The sequence below is a fragment of the Bubalus bubalis genome, chromosome 20, assembly GCF_019923935.1.
Source record: "Bubalus bubalis isolate 160015118507 breed Murrah chromosome 20, NDDB_SH_1, whole genome shotgun sequence".
NCBI lineage: Eukaryota > Metazoa > Chordata > Mammalia > Artiodactyla > Bovidae > Bubalus > Bubalus bubalis.
In genome coordinates this window covers 12,027,732-12,049,455 of record NC_059176.1, presented here as the reverse complement: position 1 = coordinate 12,049,455, position 21,724 = coordinate 12,027,732, and the positions used below count along the sequence as shown (strand labels likewise).

Here is a 21,724-nt window from a genome sequence, read left to right as displayed (position 1 = left end):
TTGGTTGAATTCTACAGCCATGCAGGGTCACAAGTGACAGTATCAGAGTGGAGCCAGAGGAAACTGCACTGAGAAGCCCCTGCTGCTTCCTTGTTCCCTGTTACTATGTGAGCCAGTGTGTGTCCCAGCACCCACAACTGTGAATTCCTCACACTAAACACTTTGTAACTTTTAGATATTATTACCCCTCTTTGTCTGTTTTAAGATGGGTTCTCCAGGCACTTTGTAATCTGGGGGTGGCTCACTTCATTATGCAACTTGGGGCACTGTCATATGAAGGGATAAATGGAAGTACAGCAGTTTTATACTTCTGATTCGGAAAAAGAAAGGAGGCACACATTTGGGGAATACAGCCTTCAGCCTGACTGATTAAAACTTAGCTGCTCAGAGAATTTTCATATAAAGAAAATTCCATTTAGTACATAGGACATTAGAAGAAACGTGCTATATTTCATGGAAGTAGAGTTCAAACTCAGTAACAAATTGTAGTTCTCAACGTACAGGAGAGGACTGCATTAGATTCCACGTGAATGTACTGGGGCTTCCTTGGTAGTTGAGCAGTAAAAACACTTGTCTGCAATGCAGGAGATGTGGTAGGAGTCATGGGTTCAATCCCTGGGTTGGAAGATCCTCTGGAAAAGGAAATGGTAACCCACTCCAGTATTCTTGCCTGGAAAATCCCATGGACAGAGAAGCCTTTTGGGCTATAGTCCATGGGGTCAACAGGAGTCAGACATGACTTAGTGACTAAACAGCAACAAATGAATATTGTGTGCAGCCTGTGCTAGCAGAGAGCTAGGTCTCCAGGCTGCAGGCATCACACCCACCTAACTCTTGCCTTTAAGTGCTTTGTGGCTTAGTTGTTGAAGAGGACCGTGATGTGTGGCAAAACTGAGTAGCCATAAAAGGTGGAAGATCATTAAGAGCTGTGCTGAGTGTGTGAGCTGAGTGCTATGGGAGTTCAGGATGGAAATGATTTCTTAGGGAAAAGTCTCTATGAAGGAGGTTGGAGAAAAAACTGGATTCTACAGATTCCTGGTATTTTTTTATTTTTATTTTTTTTAATTTAATTTTATTTTTAAACTTTACATAATTGTATTAGTTTTGCCAAATATCAAAATGAATCCGCCACAGGTATACATGTGTTCCCCATCCCGAACCCTCCTCCCTCCTCCCTCCCCATTCCATCCCTCTGGGTCGTCCCAGTGCACCAGCCCCAAGCATCCAGCATCGTGCATCGAACCTGGACTGGCAACTCGTTTCATACATGATATTTTACATGTTTCAATGCCATTCTCCCAAATCTTCCCACCCTCTCCCTCTCTCACAGAGTCCATAAGACTGTTCTATACATCAGTGTCTCTTTTGCTGTCTCGTACACAGGGTTATTGTTACCATCTTTCTAAATTCCATATATATGCGTTAGTATACTGTATTGGTGTTTTTCTTTCTGGCTTACTTCACTCTGTATAATAGGCTCCAGTTTCATCCACCTCATTAGAACTGATTCAAATGTATTCTTTTGAATGGCTGAGTAATACTCCATTGTGTATATGTACCACAGCTTTCTTATCCATTCATCTGCTGATGGACATCTAGGTTGTTTCCATGTCCTGGCTATTATAAACAGTGCTGTGATGAACATTGGGGTACACGTGTCTCTTTCCCTTCTGGTTTCCTCAGTGTGTATGCCCAGCAGTGGGATTGCTGGATCATAAATAAAAGCTTTAAAAAATGTCTGGGTCTTTGTTGCTGCACGTGGGCTTTCTCTAGTTGCAGCTTGAGGGCTTCTCATTGTGGTGGCTTCTCTGGTTGCAGAGCACAGACTCTAGGGCAGAGGCTCAGTATTTGTGGGACATGGGTGGAGTTGCCCCATGGCAGGTGGTTATATTCTAAGACCAGGAATCGAACCCATGTCTCCGGCATTGTAAGACAGACTCTCAACTACTGGACCACAAGGGAAACCTCAAATTCCTGGTATTTGATGGAGGAAAGAGAATAAATATTAATGGAGCTAAAATTTAATCTTTCTAATAAAAAAAAAAAGATGATTTCAAGTTAAACAGGGAAGCGTTAAAATCCCCTTAGATGTGTATATTTTGTGCTGTGCCTAGTCACTCAGTTTTGTCCAACTCTTTGCAACCCCGTGGACTGTAACCCACCAGGCTCCTCTGCCATGGGGATTCTCTAGGCAGGAATAATGGAGTGGGTTGCCATGCCCTCCTCCTGCCATGCCCTCCAGGGGATCTTCCCAGCCCAGGAGCTGAACCATGAGCCACCAGGGAGGCCCAAGAATATGCGAGTGGGTAGCCTATCCCTTCTCCAGGGGATCTTCCCAACCCAGGAATCAAACCAGAGTCTCCTGCATTGCAGCGGATTTTTTACTAGCTAAGCTACCAGGGAATACCTTAAGAGTATATAATCAGAGATGGGGTAACTATTCCACCTCTAATACTTAGAAATAGCCAATGTGTAAAGTAAGTGATGAACACAGAGAGATAAGAAAAGATGAATTATTTCATTTAAGCCCTTGACTTTAACCTAATCATAATAAACATGGAATAAATGTTATACCAGCTATGAGTAAGACTTGTGAAATTGGAAGTTTTTATTAATGCAAATGCATAATTCCTATTATTAATACTTTTCAGCTTTAGAACAGACAGAATTATTGCTCTGGTCTTCTACTATCTCCTTGAAATAGATGATCTGTTATTATAATAGATACATAGAGGGGTTTTTATTTTGTTTTTGTTTGTTTTAACATAAGAGAGAATAAACTGTGTTCAAGCATTGCCAACTGTTACGATAGAAACACACAAACTTTGAAGAAAAGAAAACAGTGCAGATATATTTTTAGATACTTAAGTGTACAAATGGTGGTCCAGTGGTTAATCATGCACTTCACTGCAAGGGGCATGTCTTCCATCACTGTTTGGGGAACTAAGGTCCCACATGCTTCAGGGCACGGCCAAAAACACCCCAAGCCAAAACAAAAAAAGTAAATCTTAAATCTCTACCTCCTTTAGACAGACAAGCAAGAGACAGAGAGAGCGTTAAAGCAAGCTGCCATGATTCTTAGCAGCTAGAACTACTGATAAAGCAGATTGAGTAGTCACCTGGTTTAGGGTTTCCTCAGGTCAGTTCAGTTCAGTAGCTCAGTCGTGTCCGACTCTTTGCGACCCCATGAATCGCAGCACGCCAGGCCTCCCTGTCCATCACCAACTCCCGGAGTTCACTCAGACTCACATCCTTCGAGTCAGTGATGACATCCAGCCATCTCATCCTCTGTCGTCCCCTTCTCCTCCTGCCCCCAATCCCTCCCAGCATCAGACTGCTGCTGCTGCTGCTAAGTCACTTCAGTCGTGTCTGACTCTGTGCGACCCCAGAGACGGCAGCCCACAAGGCTCCCCCGTCCCTGGGATTCTCCAGGCAAGAACACTGGAGTGGGTTGCCATTTCCTTCTTCAATGCATGAAACTGAAAAGTGAAACTGAAGTTGCTCAGTCATGTCGGACTCTTAGCGATCCCATGGACTGCAGCCTACCGGAACTCCTCTGTCCATGGGATTTTCCAGGCAAGAGTACTGGAGTGGGGTGCCATTGCCTTCTCTGCATCAGACTAGCATGCCTCAATTCCGAATGAGGTAATGTGGATTTATGAACACTTAATTTATTTATTTTAGTCCCACAGGAACTATTTCCAGCATGTTCTAAGAGTGTGTATATTCAGCACATCCATTTTATTTTATTTTATTTTTTTAAATTTTATTTTATTTTTAAACTTTACAATATTGTATTGGCACATCCATTTTATCACACAAGACTTTCTATATGATTTCATTTTTTTGCTCTCTACTTAGATTCCCTCTTAATCTACTCACCCCTTTTTCTAGATGCAGCCTTCAAGATCACGTTGACTGCACCCTTCTTTACTATTTATTTCATTTGCCAGTGCTTATCTACTCACTGTAGTGTCATTAGTGTGAAAGAGCCAACTGGGAATGGTGTCTGGTGTTACTGGTGCTGGACCCTCTGTTCCTTTCCAAATGCAGTCTGAATTCGATTCACTGTTACGGTGTTAAATAAATAAAATTTTAGCATTATCCATGTTTGTTTCTTCAATATCTTACTGATCAAGACATGTTTTACTAAACCCATCAATTTAGTACACTCTTTTTCTTTCTATACATCTAGAGTATTTCCATTTATATGGAACCATATAATTGGGACTTCCCAGGAGAAGGCAATGGCAACCCACTCCAGTACTCTTGCCTGGCAAATCCCATGGATGGAGGAGCCTGGTGGGCTGCAGTCCATGGGGTCGCTAGGAGTCGGACATGACTGAGCGACTTCACTTTCACTTTTCACTTTCATGCATTGGAGAAGGAAATGTCAGCCCACTCCAGTGTTCTTGCCTGGAGAATCCCAGGGACCAGGGAGCCTGGTAGGCTGCCGTCTCTGGGGTCGCACAGAGTTGGACACGACTGAAGCGACTTAGCAGCAGCAGCAGCAGGTGGTGCTAGTGGTAAAGAGCCCATCTGCTAATACAGGAGACATATAAGACTCAGGTTTGATCCCTGGGTGGGGAAGATCCCCTGGTGGAGGGCATGACCACCCACTCCAGTATTCTTGCCTGGAGAATCCCACGGACAGAGGCAGGCTATAGTCTGTAGGGTCACAAAGAGTCGGACACAATTGAAGCAACTTAGCATATTGATTACTTAACCTAAAAAATTTCTCTTCCCAAGATGTCATTTCAACTTAACAGTTAGCTGACAAATTCCTTTATTACACATTTTACTATCTTCTAGAGGTTTTTACAGTTTGTGGCTTATTTGTGATTAGGTTTCAGAAGTTGTATACAAAGCAGTGAATTGTTTCAATTAATTTTTCGAGAATAGTTGCTTTACAATGTTGAGTTAGTTTCTGCTGTACAGCCAAGTGAATCAGTTATACAAAGAAATGAATTTTGAGTCGAGTTAAAATGGGGATAGAGCTTCCGTCATAGCTCATTTGGTAAAGAGTCTACCTGCAATGCAGGAGACCCCAGTTCGATTCATGGGTTGGGAAGATCCACTGCCGAAAGGATAGGTACCCACTCCAGTATTCTTGTGCTTGCCTTGTGGCTCAGCAGGTAAAGAATTTGCCTGCAATGTGGGAGACCTGGGTTCAATCCCTGAGTTGGGAAGATCCCCTGAGGAAGGGAAAGGCTACCCACTCCAGTATTCTGGCCTGGAGAATTCCATGGATTGTATAATCCATGGGGTCCCAAAGAGTGGGACACGACTGAGCAACTTTCACTTTCAGTATAGGGGTGGACTAGGTCAAATACTGTTCTGACATCTGTTAGATTTGGTTGCAAAGGACATGCTTGTAGATTGGCTGGGTGATAGTCAACTAACTCGACTGTATGCCTCACCACAGAAATATCTGATTTGATGTAGAAAGCAGAATTCAGAAACTGGAGTAAGCTGAACCTGGAGACTGACCCCTGAATGGGTCTCCTGTCCCTGCTCAAGGGAATTGTCAATGGTTTTACATGCCTCCCATCTAAATGGGAGCTGCAGTGGGGCATACAGTACTCTTGCATTTCATCATGAAAGCATGACACTCATGTGACTCTGTTTACTTTATTCCCTAGATTGGCCTCCAGCATGACTTTTTCTAATCAAGCAGAAAGGTAAGCTCCTTCAGTGAGTCAAAGCTCACTTTCTTTTTGTCCCTTGTGCCTGTTCATCCATTTCTAAAACACAAGTGTGATTACCATGAGATGAATATTGTTACATTCGGTTGCAACTCCAGAGAGCACACATTCATTTTGCATTCACACCTTCATTTATTCACTCATTTTAGTCAATAAATACTTTTAAGTCCACTCCAAATCAGGCAGCATGCTAGATACTTAGGTTTCTACTGGGGGCAAAACTGACATGGTTCCTGCCTTTGAGGGGCTTAAAGTCTGTCTGGGAGGCAAACATGAATTAAATATTTGCATGAGTTTATGATTGTAAGCTGCTAAATGCTATGAACAGAAAGAATATTAAGACTTGTATGTGCCTGTGTACGTGCATGCTAAGTTGCTTCAGTCGTGTGTGTCCAACGCTTTGCAACCCTATATCCATAAGGTAGCCCACCAGGCTCCTGTGTCCATGGGATTCTCCAGGCGAGAATACTGGAGTAAGTTGCCATGCCCTCCTCCAGGGGATCTTCCCACCCAGGGATCAAACCTGCTTCCTTGATATCACGTCTCCTGAATTGGCAGGCAGGTTCTTCACCACTAAAAGTGAAGTGAAAGTGAAAGTAAAAGTTGCTCAGTCATGTCCAGCTCTTTGCAACTCCATGGACCATACAGTCCATGGAATTCTTCAGGCCAGAATACTGGAGTCGGTAGCCTATCCCTTCTCCAGCAGATCTTCCTGACCCAGGGATCAAACTGGTGTCTCCTGCATTGCAGGTGGATTCTTTACCAGCTGAGCTACCAGGGGAGCCCAAATTCTTTACCATTAGTGCTACCTATGCTGTGCTAAGTCACTTCAGTCGTGTCCGACTCTGTGCAACCCCATAGACGGCAGCCCACCAGGCTCCCCCGTCCCTGGGATTCTCCAGGCAAGAACACTGGAGTGGGCTGACATTTCCTTCTCCAATGCATGAAAGGGAAAAGTGAAAGTGAAGTCGCTCAGTCATGTCCGACTCTTAGCGACCCCATGGACTGCAGCCTAACAGGCTCCTCCATTCATGGGATTTTCCAAGCCAGAGTGCTACCTATTCAGCAACTATTTATGGAGTGACTGCTAGCAACTGAGGATGCCCTAGTGAACAAAAGAGCAAATCCTGGCTCTCGTTAAACTTAGATTCTAGTTGAGGAGGCAGACAATGAGCTAATTAACAAAAAAAAAACCCTGATAATCTAATATCATTTAGTACTAAATTCTATGAAAAATAATCAAGAAAGCCCAGGAGATAGAGAGGGGTGGAGGTGGTATTTTAGATATAGTAGCTTTTCTGAGCAAATGATATTTAAACAAAACATAAGATAGTAGGAGAGTGCTCCACACAGCAGTTTATCGAAAGAATGTTCCTGGGGGAGGAAGCAGCACATGCATACGCCCACATAACCCAGGGGCTTCCCAGGTAGCTCAGTGGTAAAGAATTCTCCTGCCAATGCAGGCTGTTCAGGGGACGCATTTTTGATCCCTGGGTTGGGAAGATTCCCTGAAATAGGAAATGGCAACCCCACTCCAGTATTCTTGCCCAGAGAATCCCATGGACAGAGGAACCTGGCAAGCTATAGTCCATGGGGTTGCAAAGAGCTGGACACGACTCAGTGACTGAACAACAGCAAGATTTCCAGGTTCTTGGTCTTTCTCACTGATCCGTACATTACGCCGTCACCACGCTGTGCTGGTTACGGTAGCTGTAGAGTAAGTCGTGAAGTCAGATGGTGTGAATCTTCCAACTTTGGTCGTCCTTTTCAAGAGGATTAGTTTGGATATTCTAGATTCTATATGTTTCCATATAAATTTTAGAATAAGCTTTTCAATCTGGGGAGAAAAAGCCTGCTAGGGCTGTCTTCAAACTATAAGTCAATCTGAGGATAAATGACCCTATAAAAATATTGTCTTTTAATTCATAAACATAATATATACTTTCATTTCATTTAGTCTTTGTTTCTGTCAGCAGTGTTTTGTGGCTTTCACTGTAGAGATCTTGCATAACTTCTGTTAAATTTACTACCAGGAATATTGTTTTTTTAAAGCCAGTGTAAACAGAATTAAAAAATTTTTTTATTTTCTTACTTTCTGCTGCTGATATACAAATATACTATTTTGTAAAACACTGTACTGTAATAAACTAAATTCACTTAGTTGTAATAGCTGCTTTTTAGATTCCTTGAAATGTAAACATACTTGTATGTAAAAAATCACGTCATCTGTAAATAGTGACAGTTTTACCCCTTTCTGATTTTTTATACCTTTTTTTGTTATCCTATTGCAATGACTAGGGCCTCCAGTACAATAATAAAGATGTGATTGAGCATCCTTGCCTTGTTCCTAATCTGACAAGAAAAACATTTGTTATCTCACAATTAATTATGTTTACTATAGGTTTTCATAAGTGCCCTTATCCAGACAGGATGATTCCTCCTATTTCTAGTTATTTCTATTTTTTTTTCTGATAATTTTTTTATCATAAAATCATGTTTAATTTTACCAAAGGCACTTAAATAATGGTATGTGTTTTGCACTTTTTTCTTTAAGATATTAAATTCCATTAACTGAGTTTTGAATATCAAGTCATTCTTACATTCTTGGGGTAAATTATTTGGTCATGGTCAATCGTTCTTCTTATGCATGTACAGTTGGATTTAATGTCCATGAAGACTATTGGTTTGTCCTTTTTCTTTTTATTTCTTTTATGTTCCTTCTTGGTTTTTGTTCTGTTTTATTTTGTTTTGTTTGTAATGCTTTATGTGATTTTAGCTTTAGGGCTTTGCTAGCCTCATAAAATAAACTGGGAAGCGTTCCTTTCTCTAATTTTTGAAAGAGTTTGTGAAAACTTGGTGTCATTTCTTCCTGAAGAATGTTTCTGACCTACAAGTTTGAACCAGCATATCAGGGTAGACAGGCAGAAAGAACAATTTAAGTAAGAGGGACTTTTTATGAGTTATCTGTCTGGGCTCTTTGATTTCCTCTTTCTTCCTTTCAGCCACTCAGCCAGAATCACCTCTGGGAATGTCCTTTCTGATACTTTGTGAGATTTTTAATGTTTTAATCTCATTTATTTATTTATTTTTGGTCACACCATACAGCATGTGGGGCTTCCCCAGTGGGTCAGATAGTAAAGAATCTGCCTGTAATGCAGGAGACAGGGGTTCGATTCTTGGGTCAGGAAGATCCCTTGGAGAAAGAAATGGCTACCCAATCCAGTATTTTTGCCTAGAGAATCCTATGGATGGAGGAACCTGGTGGACTACAGCCCATGGGATCGCAAAGAGTTGGACATGACCGAGGAATTAACATATGCAGCATGTGAAATCATAGTTCCCTGGCCAGGGGTTAAATCCGTGCTCCCTGCGGTGGAAGAGCAGAGTCTTAACTCCTGGACTTTCAGGGAAGTCCCTTTTCTGATACTTTGGTCTAAAGGAAAAGGGTGCATAATCATCTCTTGGCTCCCTGTTTTGACATGCAGAGGTGGTGCAGAGGGTAAAGGGGAAAACTGGATATATCAAAAGATACCTTTTTACAAGTATCAGTTCAGAGGCTCCAAGAAAATGTGTCTGCTCTTCCAATAGGAATGAACATCTCTCTCCCTGCATTCTTCCTTGGAGGTGCTCACTCTCATAGCCAACGCCACTTTATGGGAGAATCTTACTGATAATCCTCATCGTGAATTCTAGTCCTGACTCTGCCACCCTCTGGACTTGTAACCTTTGTTGTTGTTGTTCAGCCACCAAGTCATGTCCAATTCTTTGTGACCCCATGGACTCCAGGCTCCTCTGTCCTCCACTCTCTCCTGGAGTTTGCTCAAATTGGTGTCCACCGAGTCAGTGATGCTAGCTAACCATCTCATCCTCTGCCACCCCCTTCTCCTTTTGCCTTCCATCTTTTCCAGCATCAGGGTCTTTGCAGGTCACCTTTTCTCTCTGGACCTGGGAACCCGCATCTGCACAGTGGGGTGGCTGGAATTAGTCTGAGACCAACTCTGGCATTACCTGGTTCCCTCTTTCTAAAAGAAATCGTTTTGTTAATAGCGATTCCATGTGACTAAAATATTTCATCTCATTAATGCAAGTGACAGTGAGTTATTCCGTAAGAGGCTGGTTGTGCATGTAAATAAATAAGTAAATAAGTATCTGAACTCATGCTCGATGCTCCAAGATTCCTTGTTCTTTTCTCTCCGTGCTCAACCCCAGCATGATGGTCCCCGGCAATGCAGCTGGGGTGGCCAAGCAGTTCCTGCGTTGTATCTTCCATCAGCTGGCTCCCAATGGCATCTTCCCACAGCTGTTCCAGAGCACCATCAAAGGTAATTCATCCACGGGGGAGGCTGACACTACAGACATTGCTAGTTGCTGAAACGTGAACACTGCTAAATCTGACCATTGACTTTCCAGATGGGACTTTTTTACGGACCTTGGCCACATCTCTGATGGACTTCAACGAGCTGAGCTCTATTGCTGCTCTCAGCCAGCTCTTGGAGGTAGGTTTGCCTTGTCGACACTCTAAGCCCTTGTTGAAATCGCTTCTGAGAAAGAAATTCAAAGTCATTTAATTTAAATATTAAAAATTTAAATGTTAAATTAGATGCAGAATAATTTAATATGTAAAAGCTTACAAGATAAAAATGACCAATGTATAGAAAGTCAGTTGGACACCGCTGTTTAGTGTGGATGTACTTAAAGCTTCTGGACCCCTCCACTAAGGGGTGGATGCCAGCCTCTGAGCACTCACTTTCAGCTTTCAAAATTTGTGGTGGATAAAGCCATGTGCACTACATTATGTGACTTTAGATTCAAATTTCAGCTTCACAGCTTTGTCTCAGGATCTGGGTTCAAAGTCTGCCTATTTTCTGTATCTCAAGACTTGAAGTCAGTTCTCACCTCCACAGCTTATTCATTGTATCACGTAACTTGGAGTCTGTCTCTCTTCCTCCACTTACCAACTCTTTTAGTTAACTTGGATGGTTGGCAGCTTGCCTTGGGGACTTTGCTGTTCCTATAATGTGTGTGTTAATCACTCAGTCATGTCTGACTCTTTGTGACCCCATGGACTATACTGTCCAAGCTCCTCTGTCCTGGGAACTTTCCAGGCAAGGATACTGGAGTGGGTTGCCATTCCCTTCTCCAGGGGATTTTCCCAGCCCTGGGATTGAATCTGGGTCTCCTGCATTGCAGGCAGATTCTTTACTGTCTGAGCCACCAGGGAAGTTTTTTAAGAGAATGGGTAAGTTTCCTGAAACTCAAATTTGGAGTAAGAGGAACAGCCATGGAGAGTTTGTGTGTGTGTGAATTACTGCTGGTAGAGATACTAGCAAGCATCATTCAATCTGTCTTCTGAACACCTGACCACACCAATTGTACGTCCTGGGAAGATATTTCCAGTTTCCTGCTCATGTTTCACCTTTCCTCACTGAGTCAAAATCACAATTGCCCCTACCCACCAGGTTTCTGTAGATTAGTCCATTTTTCTCTGTACTCCTGCCAGGTACAAAGCTTACACACAACACATGTTTTTAACCTGAGTATATGATTTTTAAAAAACTGATCTTCCCCAAACAGCTGTCTGAATTCCCACACCATTTCAGCAGTTGATTGCCTATGCTTTTGTGTTTTTAGGGTCTAAATAACAAAAAGAATTTACCAGCAGGGGGTGCTATGATACGCTGTTTGGAAAACATTGCCACCTTCATGGAAGCTCTGCCCATGGATGCTCCCAGTAGCCTCTGGACCACGATCAGCAATCAGTTTCAGACATTTTTTGCCAAGCTGCCTTGTGTTTTACCTCTGAAGGTAAGCTGAACCCCGGATTTCATTTCAAATCACTTCCTTACTGTTTGCAGGCCACCTGGTCTAGGCAGATTTAATGTTTTGTAAAGGGCTAGAAGGAATTCTTTGTTAGCCACAGGGTAGAAAGTGTTATTGAGATTTTCTCTCCAAATGTTGCAGAATTGACAGTAATATTCAGTCATTCTGACTTAGTGATTTCATGTTTCCAGTTGATGAAAAAATAAAAAGTTCAGGAAGACATTAGTAGATTGTGTTTATCTAGAAAACGTTCTCAAATGGATATTAAATAAATTTGTAAGTAAATAGTTTCATCTGAAAGGAGACCAGACATATAATGTCAAGCTTCAATTTTAGAGAATTATCTAAAATTTTGTGTTTGTGAATAAAGTTCTTGCAAGACCAAGATGATATTTCTGTCTGACGGCTTTACCCTCGTCCCCACCCTCACTCCCTACCCAGGGCCATGCCACCCTCCAAGAATACCATACAATTATCTAGCTGGAAATCTGGTAGCCTAAGGAACATTTTCAACATGAGCCCATTCAATGCAAACACAGAATCGTATAATACTGGAAGAGACCTATAAACACCATCCTGTTTGATACTCCCGTTTTCCAGACGGATAACTGCGAATTCAGAGAGATAGAGGCAGTGAAAAGATCAGAACTCAAGTCTCTGACTAGTGTCCTCTCCACTAGTGGACCCTTAGAGTCATTCGCAGACAAGAGTGATTTGAAGGCATTCAGGTCTCCATAGCAGGGAGAAAAGAGGTGGCTGGTGGTGACCACTATTATGTCTTTGAACCTCATGGGTTCCACAAGCTTTTCGTGGTTTATCCAGACCACAGAATGAAAATATTCAACTCACAACAAACTAAATCACTTGTTGATCTGCCAAGTGAAGTTACATGTTGGCAGCACCACTTCTGAAATGAGTATTACGTATATGTAACATGTTTTTTTTTTTTTTTTAATCCAACCATCTCTGATAATACATTTTTCTTAACTGGCTGATTTGGAAAATATGACCTTCAATAATGTCTGTAAGGATGATAATGCAGGGACCCTTAGCTTGGTGTGTTCTGCTTTCTGAGTCTGAAATTACTGTGAAAAGCAGGATTACTGAGATCTTTAGCATCTCTCATGTTCTCTGATCCTTGTCTATCCAGAAATCTGAAGTAGTTGAATAAATCCAGGCAAAATATGTTTATAGCTACTGTACAGATACACTTAGGAATACAAGTGCATGCATTTTAACAAGACCACATGGATCCTCTCTAGGACCAGAGAGCCGGTCAGGGCCATTCATTGCTTAAGAGCCACACACTAGTAGAGAAGGGGTGAGGGGCAGGCATGGCAAATTTGTAAGCCTAATTTATAGCAGTCAGCCCTGTCCAAAAGGACCCTGACTGCAAGGTGAACGAGTAGAGTGCAGTGAGATGAGAAGGAGAATTGAGATTCTTGAGAACTAGAAAGCACATCCTTTCTAACGGGATCAACTGCTACTGGGTTCCGATCAGTTATTATTTGAGAATGCCTTCCTCGTGTTGCTCATCTCCCCACGTTTTCCAGGATATTTCCTGACTTCCTTCGTAGGTCACGATGGGAACCTGATGAGCAGCTGGTTTTCAGCTCCTGGTCTAAAGTAATGTAAATGTCACATCAACGCCTATGGGTACTGAGAAGATTAAATAGAGCAATGGTTTTCTTAGAAGGTTCTTGTGAAAGGCTTTCAGAATTTATCTAAAAACTCACTCTGCTGGATTCTATCTGGGCACTTCCTCTGACCATCCTGTTTTATATTTAATTTCTGGGGAAAAGATTAAGCCATTGAGAGACTTTCTATAGTTTGTTCTCATCAATTTAGAGAAGTGGATTTCAAACGTCAGTGTGTATCAGGGTCCCCGACGGACTTGCTAAAAGTCTAATTCCTGGGCCTTATTCTGAGAACTTCCAGTTCAGTAGGGTTGTGACCTGAGGGTTTGCATTCCAACTGGTTTCCAGGTAATACAGATGCTGCTGGTCCACGCATCTCACTTAAAGAACCACTGACTTTGTTTATACTATCTTAAAGAGGTTAATATTCTACACAACAGCAGAGACCTGCTGTTGCAATATCATTAACCATGTTAAATAATATCATTGCTTATTCTTGCTGTAACATTTCCCCCCAATCCAAAAACATATTATTTAAAAAGTACATTTTGATGTGAAATCGTGCCAAAATACAATGCTACTTGATTTGTGAGGCATGGTTTTCGTTTGTAGAAATTTTACTGCTTTCCCCCAGGCTTTTGTTATGTCTTTTACTATCAGAGAAAGGACAGATTAAACATTCTTTATTTGGATTAATAACTCTAATGATTTTAAATTGATCTAAATAGGTTTTTTATTTCAACATGGCCTTTCACAAATTACTTCTTTAGAACTGGGCACATTTAATATCAGTTAATATTATTTAATTGTTTAACTGTTTAATGAATGGCTTAATTAAATTTTTTAAAGCTAAGAATTCTTTTTTTTTTTTCCAAACATTAATGTATGACATGGAAACCTGTAAGAAGGCAGATATATTTCAGATGTGTTTCCTAACATAAATTTGCTTGGAGAAAATATATGAAGCAGAAGATGTATTAAGAAGAGTACTGACTTTTGTTTTTTTGTATTGGCTCACAGTGTTCTTTAGACTCCAGTTTGAGAATTATGATTTGCCTCTTGAAGATACCCTCTACCAATGCCACAAGGGTATGTATGTTTCAGAAAAACCTAGCTAGTTGGTTATGCAGTTATTGCTTTAATTGCCTTTTATTGGAGTATAGTTGCTTTCCAAGGTCGTGTTAGTTTCTGCTGCACAGCAAAGTGAATCAGCTACGCATATACGCATATCCCCTCTTTTCTGGATTTCCTTTCCAATTAGGTTACCAAAGCGCATTGAGTCTTGGAGAAGGAAACGGCAGCCCACTCCAGTATTCTTGCCTGAAGAATCCTGTGGATGGAGGAGCCTGGTGGGCTGCTGTCCATAGGGCTGTACAGAGTCGGACACGACTGAGACGACTTAGCATGCATGCATGCATTGGAGAAGGAAATGGCAACCCACTCCAGTATTCTTGCCTGGAGAATCCCAGGGACGGAGGAGCCTGGTGGGCTGCCGCCTATGGGGTCGCACAGAGTCAGACACGACTGAAACGACTTAGCAGCAGCAGCAGCAGCACATTGAGTCCAGTTCCCTGAGCTATGCAGTAGGTTCTCATTAGTTATCTATTTTATACATAGTATCAAAGGTATCAATATCCCAATCTCCCAATTCATCCCCACTCTCCGTTCCCCCTTGGTATTCAGTTGTTTTTTAACCCCACAACCACAGGCATATAATGATACTGAAGAGATAGTTATCACATACTAAATGCTTCACTTTCAACCTTTTGAAGGTGCCTAATATGAAAAAACTCTAATAGATCACAATATCATTGGTCCTCTTAGTCCTGGGCCACGTCCAGCAGTTCATCCCCAGTACCATGATCTAGATGATCCTTCCAAACACAGATCTCTTTGCATGGGTTCCTTGCTTAAAATCCTTGATAGCTTCTCCCTTCTTTTAAGATAATGTCCTGATTCCTTAATGGAGCATGCAAAAAGGTACTTCATTAACTTGCAAGCCCACCTTTCCAGTTTAGTCTTTGGCTAAAGGAGATCAGTCCTGGGTGTTCATTGGAAGGACTGATGTTGAAGCTGAAACTCCAATACTTTGGCCACCTGATGCGAAGAGCTGACTCATTTGAAAAGACCCTGATGCTGGGAAAGATTGAGGGCAGGAGGAGAAGGGGATGACAGAGGATGAGATGGTTGGATGGCATCACTGACTCAATGGACATGGGTTTGGGTGAACTCCAGGAGTTAGTGATGGACAGGGAGGCCTGGCGTGCTGTGGTTCATGGGGTCACAGAGAGTTGGACACAACTGAGCGATGGAACTGAACTGAACTGAACTTGTCCCATCCGCATGCTTCCTGTGTACTTTACTTTCAGAAGCACTATTATCATCACCATCAAAACAACAACCACTGTTGGTTGAGCACTGACCATATGGCAGACATTGTGCTAATTGTTATACATTTACCATCTTATTTAATTTCATACTTCCTTGCCTTTGCTTAGGCTATTTCCTTTGCCTGAAATGCTTTATACCCTTATTGGAGACTAAACTCCTTCTCATTCTTCAAGATGAGAATTTGAATTCCATCCAATTTTAAAATGGAAAGCTCAGGGCTTCACTTATAGCTCAGTTGGTAAAGAATCCACCTACAGTGCAGGAGACCCTGGTTCAGTTCCTGGGGTGGTAAGATCTGCTAAAGAAGGAATAGGCAACCCACTCCAATATTCGTGGGCTTCCCTTGTGGTTCAGCTGGTAAAGAATCTGCGTGCAATGCAGGAGACCTGAATTTGATCCCTGAGTTAGGAAGATCCCCTGGAGAAGGGAAAGGCTACCCACTCCGGTTGGCCTGGAGAATTCCATGGACTATACAGTCCATGGGGTTGCAAAAAGTTGGACACAACTGAGCGACTTTTGCTTTCACCAGTTTTAAAAAGGCTCACATTCTCTATAGCAGCTTTGTTAGATCCACACTCTTGTCAGATCCACAGTACCTGATAGAGCTCTCTGTATTAGCAGCTATCCTGTCGTCTCCCCAGTGAGCCTGTGAGCTTTACAAAGTCCAGCACTATGTCTTATTCACTTTTGTATTCCTGGCTACATTTCCAGACTGCATTATATGCAGTAATGCGATAGTTTGTATTGCAATAGATTGTAGTTACTAGAAGTACCAAGTAGTTGCTGCTGCTGCTGCTGCTGCTGCTAAGTCACTTCAGTCCTATCTGACTCTGTGCAACCCCATAGACGGCAGCCCACCAGACTCCCCCGTCCCTGGGATTCTCCAGGCAAGAACACTAGAGTGGGTTGCCATTTCCTTCTCCAATGCATGAAAAGGAAAAGGGAAAGTGAAGTCGCTCAGTTGTGTCCGACTCTTAGCGACCCCATGGACTGCAGCCTACCAGACTCCTCCGTCCATGGGATTTTCCAGGCAAGAGTACTGGAGTGGGTTGCCAGTGTGTACCAAGAAGACACATCCCTTGTAACTTTTTACCTTGACTTTGCTTGCATAGACTCATGGAAAACTGCAAAGATATTATTTAGTCTAGTCTGTTCATTTAGAGATAAGGAAATAGGATCAGAGAAATGAAGTGTCTTGACCAAAGTCACATAGCTGGTTAATGGACGATTTGAGACTTGAATCTAGGTTCTTGATTTCAAGTTTTTTTGTCTGTGGTACTGTACTGCCCCATTACCAAGCTGCTTTACTAGATAAAAGAGCAAGTTTCTATATAGGTTCAATCCAGGTTTCTTCTTTTGTTTTAACCAATAAGGATGTATTCTGTATCAACACAGACATATTTCTCTCCCCAGTCATCCATTATTAGTGTTTCAAGGCAACAACATTTATACAGAGCAAAGAATACTGAATCAATAGTACTATTTTAAAGAGTGCCTTTAAGATTTTCTGTATGGAAAGTACTACATGGTTCCTTTGGGTAATATAGATAGCAAACATAATTCCTATCCTCAGGGGCAGCTAACATGTAATGAATTCATTTTTGTATCCATAAGGGAAAGGGCCCCAAAATGCACAAAATCTTTGATATGGTCATTCTTTTCCTCAGAATCTATTTTAAAGAAGCAAATGCAAATTTCATGCAAAAATATATTTATTGAGATCTTTTTATATAATAAAATCTGACTTGTGGCCATTAAGATGGATCTATATGAAGAATTAAATAGTATTGGAAATTTCAGATATTACTATCTTAACAAAATGTATTATTATATCTGTGCAAGATTTCAGCTGAGTAAACTGGTGTGTAAAGAAGAAGAGAAATATATCAAAATGTTATGATGGGAATATGGAGGATTTATTTCCTTATCTTTACTTTTCTGCAGATCCTACTTTTGCACACTGAGCACATGTTACTTTTATAATCCAAACAGTTAGGACCACAGAGCTTGAGAATTAGCAGAAATCGCAGCATGAAAGTCCTTTGGAGTCCAGTTAAAATCCTGTCTTCCCTATAGAGCAGTTTTCTCTCTGGAAGATTGCCCCCGAATTTGAGTTTGAATTCCATTCAGTAGCTGTATGGCCTTAGGCAGGTTACTTGCCTACTTAACTGTCTCAGCAGCAGAATGGGGATATTAAAGCTTCAGAGATGTGCAGATCATAACAGTGATGAGAGGCTTACTGTTGCCACGTGCTTTTCATGCATCATCTTCTTTAATTCTCACAGAAATACTGAGATGGAGGTCATTGTTATCCTCATTTTACATGGGAGAAAATAAAGTCTAGAGATGTTAAATCTCATATTCAAAGTCACAGAGAGCTAAAGTTTGCTCTCTGTGTAAAATTCTAGAGTGTGTGTCATTAATTATTATAATATATTGTCTCCCCAGGATTTTTTATAAGAATTTTATAAATGATGAGATAAATGATATAAAAGCATCTAACTCTGCCTGATACTTAGTAGGTACTCAGGAAATGTTTCCAAATGACTTAAGAAAGCATATTGATCTATAATTGACTCTTTATGGGTCAGATTCAGAAGGGAAAGTAAAAAATGACAATGCTTTCCTGGTAAACATTGGTAGGAATCTGGGTCCTGATGAGTTTTATTAAGCTAATGGTCCTTTGGTACTTACATGCAAGGGTGGTTTTTGCTGCTTAACTGAGATGACAGATTTCTAGAGGGGTTAGGTCTGATAAGCTAGGGCTTCCCTGACAACTCAGATGGTAAAGAATCTGCCAACAGTGCTGAAGACCGTGGTTCGATCCCTGGGTCAGGAAGAACCCCTGGAGAAGGGAATGGCTACCCACTCCAGTATTCTTGCCTGGAGAATCCCATGAACAGAGGAGCCTGGCGGGCTACAATCCATGGGGTCACAAAGAGTTGGACATAACTGAGCAACTTTCATTTCACTTTGCTTGCTGCTGCTGCTGCTAAGTCGCTTCAGTCGTGTCCGACTCTGTGCGACCCCAGAGATGGAAGCCCACCAGGCTCCCCTGTCCTTGGGATTCTTCAAGGCAAGAACACTGGAGTGGGTTGCCATTTCCTTCTCCAATGAATGAAAGTGAAAAGTTAAAGGGAAGTTGCTCAGTCGTGTCCGACTCCCAGCGACCCCATGGACTACAGCCCACCAGGCTCCTCCGTCCATGGGATTCTCCAGGCAAGAGTACTGGAGTGGGGTGCCATTGCTTAGGTCTGATTAACTCATAAATGCCTAAGGATTCAGAGAAATAGAATGAGAGATCCTCGTACAGACATCAGAGTCTTGATTGCTTGGGGGTAGGTATGAAGATAAGATTAGTGTTAGGTTGGTTTATAAGTGATGCCACTTGGAAAGATGGATTTTTTTTTGAGCAATAAAATGATTAAATCATGTTCTTTGAGCTACTGATTGAAGATTCAGTTCTTGTTAGACCAACCAGTTTGCTATACTAGCCACCTGGCAACAGATTTTAAATTAAAGAATGATCCCCATTACTTAAAGTGTCATTAGACTTTAATTCCTTTTTTTTTTTCCATAAAACAAGCAGCAATAGATTTTTTTGGCCCTAATCTCATTGCAGAGTTTGTTGGAACCATTTTCAAAACTGCTCAGTTTTGTGATTCAGAATGCCGTCTTCACATTGGCCTACCTGGTGGAGGTGTGTGGCTTGTGTTACCGAGCTTTCACGAAGGTAAGGTTGCATGTTTGTGTGTGTTGTGGGAAACTGAAAACTTGTAGAAACATATTCTTTCTAATCAGTATCAAATCCCTCTTAGGTGAGTTGCCTCAATATAGCTTAAAATGAATAATTCTACTGAGGTCTGATAAAAATCATTAGAAGGAAACACTTTATACATACAAATATATAACCTGTATGTTAAACATGCAAATTTGGAGAACTGAGGGTCAGATGGCTTACAGGAGAAGAGGTATTTTGAATGAAATGAAGTAATGGTCTAAATGACCTCTGATGTCTTTTTCAAGTTCACCATTCCATGATTAGTGGGCAAGTCATCAGCACATATCAGTTTTATACCCAAAGTAGAAAACTATCAGCTTGTTATTTGTAAAAGCCAGTGGAGAGCTCCTTAATTCTCATCATTTGTCTGTCTCCCCGGTTCTGGGTTCTTGGTCTCTGAGATTGTAATCTCGTCTTTTGTCATCTTGCTTTGATAATGGTTTCTCTATTGCATTATCCTTAGTATCCCCTGCCCCACTACTGAGGAAGTGGAAAAGTACTGCTTGCCCAATGCATATAGCAGCCTTGTTGGTGCTGGAAAAGCAGAGGGCAGGGCAAATAGAGAGCATGTCTGTCCTTAGAACAAAGTGTCAATGTTACTTCTCTGACTTCCAAATTATCCATTTATTTTCAGTGGGGTTTCTGTGTCTGCTGTGCCCTCTTAAACATTCAGAATACTCCTTTATTCATGTCCACTTCTACAGGCCCTTTATTTTTTCATAAAAATCTAATTTTATATCAAGATTTCATTCTATTTAAAATACTCGTCTCCTTTCTTACCATGTGTGTCCATTCCGCCATGTTAAGTGTTTTGTGATAATCTTCTGTTTAATCTTTCTGACTGTAAACTATTTATTACTCTGCCTGGAGCAATATGTTTTCTAACTACCGAAATAATCAGTATTTTTTTTCTTCTTTCAAATTCTTCCAGAAAAATAGCTTCTTTTTCTTTTTTTTTCACTTAAGAAAATAGATCTGTAAGACAGCACCAAATACAGTGAAAAGATATTCTATATTTAGAAGTCACTTTATTTCTTAATTTTCTTTATGTTTGATTTGTTTAAATTACATATATATATTTAGAGGAAGAACCATAATGAGTTTGTACTTTCTACGTTGTGTACTATAAGTACTGATTACAGCAGACCTTCCACTATTTTGAATTCAAGATATTCTTGGTTTTGAATATTCATTTTGCATTTTATCCTCTCAAAATCTGTCATAACTTCACTGGCCAGTCATCTATCCTTCCTTATTCTGCAACTCAAATGACTGTTAGTTATAGAAAGCTTTCATCTAGGGTGTTCCCACCTTTTTCATAGATAATGAGAAGCTATAAGAAATAGTTAAAGAAATAGCAGTATCTAATTGAGTCTTTTCCCTTATTTAATCAAAAGAAAAGGGATGGAAAGGTAAGCACTTTGGAGCCTTTTCTATTAGGCATTCAGGCAGTCTTAATAACTTGACAGCTGTCCCACTTAAAATGCTGGAAGTGTTGGATGAAATGTAATAAACATGATTTTAAATATATAGCTAATTTTATCAGCATGAAAGGGGCAAAAATGAAGAGGGAATTGAGAACCAGGGTGATAAGTATATAAACTGATATTGTAGTAGTCCTGGGTTGGGGAAATTGACAGTCTTGGTAAACTTGGTGGCTTGAGTCTTTTGTTTTTAATTGAAGTATAGTTGATGTTGGGCTTCCCTGGTGACTCAGCGGTAAATAATCTGCCTGTCAATGCAAGAGACTTGGGTTTGATCCCTGGGTGAGGAAGATCCTCTGGAGAAGAAAACGGCAAACCACTCCAGTACTCTTGCCTGAGAAATCCCATGGACAGAGGAGCCTGGCAGGCTGCAGTCCATGGGATTGCAAAGAGTTGGGTACAACTTGGCAACTAAACAATAGCATAGTTGATATACAATATTATATGAATTACAAGTATATGGAGAAGGCAATGGCACCCCACTCCAGTACTCTTGCCTGGAAAATCCCATGGACGGAGGAGCCTGGACTGCAGTCCATGGGGTCGCTAAGAGTCAGACACGACTGAGCGACTTCACTTTCACTTTTCACTTTCATGCATTGGAGAAGGAAATGGCAACCCACTCCAGTGTTCTTGCCTGGAGAATCCCAGGGACGGGGGAGCCTGGTGGGCTGCTGTCTATGGGGTTGCACAGAGTCAGACACGACTGAGGTGACTTAGCAGCAGCAATATAGTGATTTATAATTTATAAGGGTTATATTCCATATATATAGTTATTATTTAAAAAATTGGCTATATTCCCTGTGTTGTACAATATGTCCCTCTAGCTTATTTTGCACTTAATAGCTTGTACCTCTTAGTTCCCTGCCCTCTTCCCTCTCTCCACTGGTAACCATTGGTTTGTTC

At 41.3% G+C, this 21,724-nt stretch overlaps 1 protein-coding gene across 2 annotated transcripts in view; it reads left to right on the top strand.

The window, feature by feature from the left end:
* UNC79 (unc-79 homolog, NALCN channel complex subunit) overlaps nucleotides 1-21,724 on the top strand; it is a 282,068-nt gene that overhangs the window by 217,686 nt on the left and 42,658 nt on the right. For both annotated transcript variants that reach the window (XM_044932849.2, XM_044932848.2), the window contains 6 exons: nucleotides 5,643-5,681; nucleotides 9,915-10,027; nucleotides 10,116-10,201; nucleotides 11,337-11,510; nucleotides 14,183-14,251; nucleotides 19,176-19,286. In XM_044932849.2, the coding sequence (XP_044788784.1) occupies nucleotides 5,643-5,681; nucleotides 9,915-10,027; nucleotides 10,116-10,201; nucleotides 11,337-11,510; nucleotides 14,183-14,251; nucleotides 19,176-19,286 (592 nt within the window). The remainder of the gene's footprint in view (nucleotides 1-5,642; nucleotides 5,682-9,914; nucleotides 10,028-10,115; nucleotides 10,202-11,336; nucleotides 11,511-14,182; nucleotides 14,252-19,175; nucleotides 19,287-21,724) is intronic.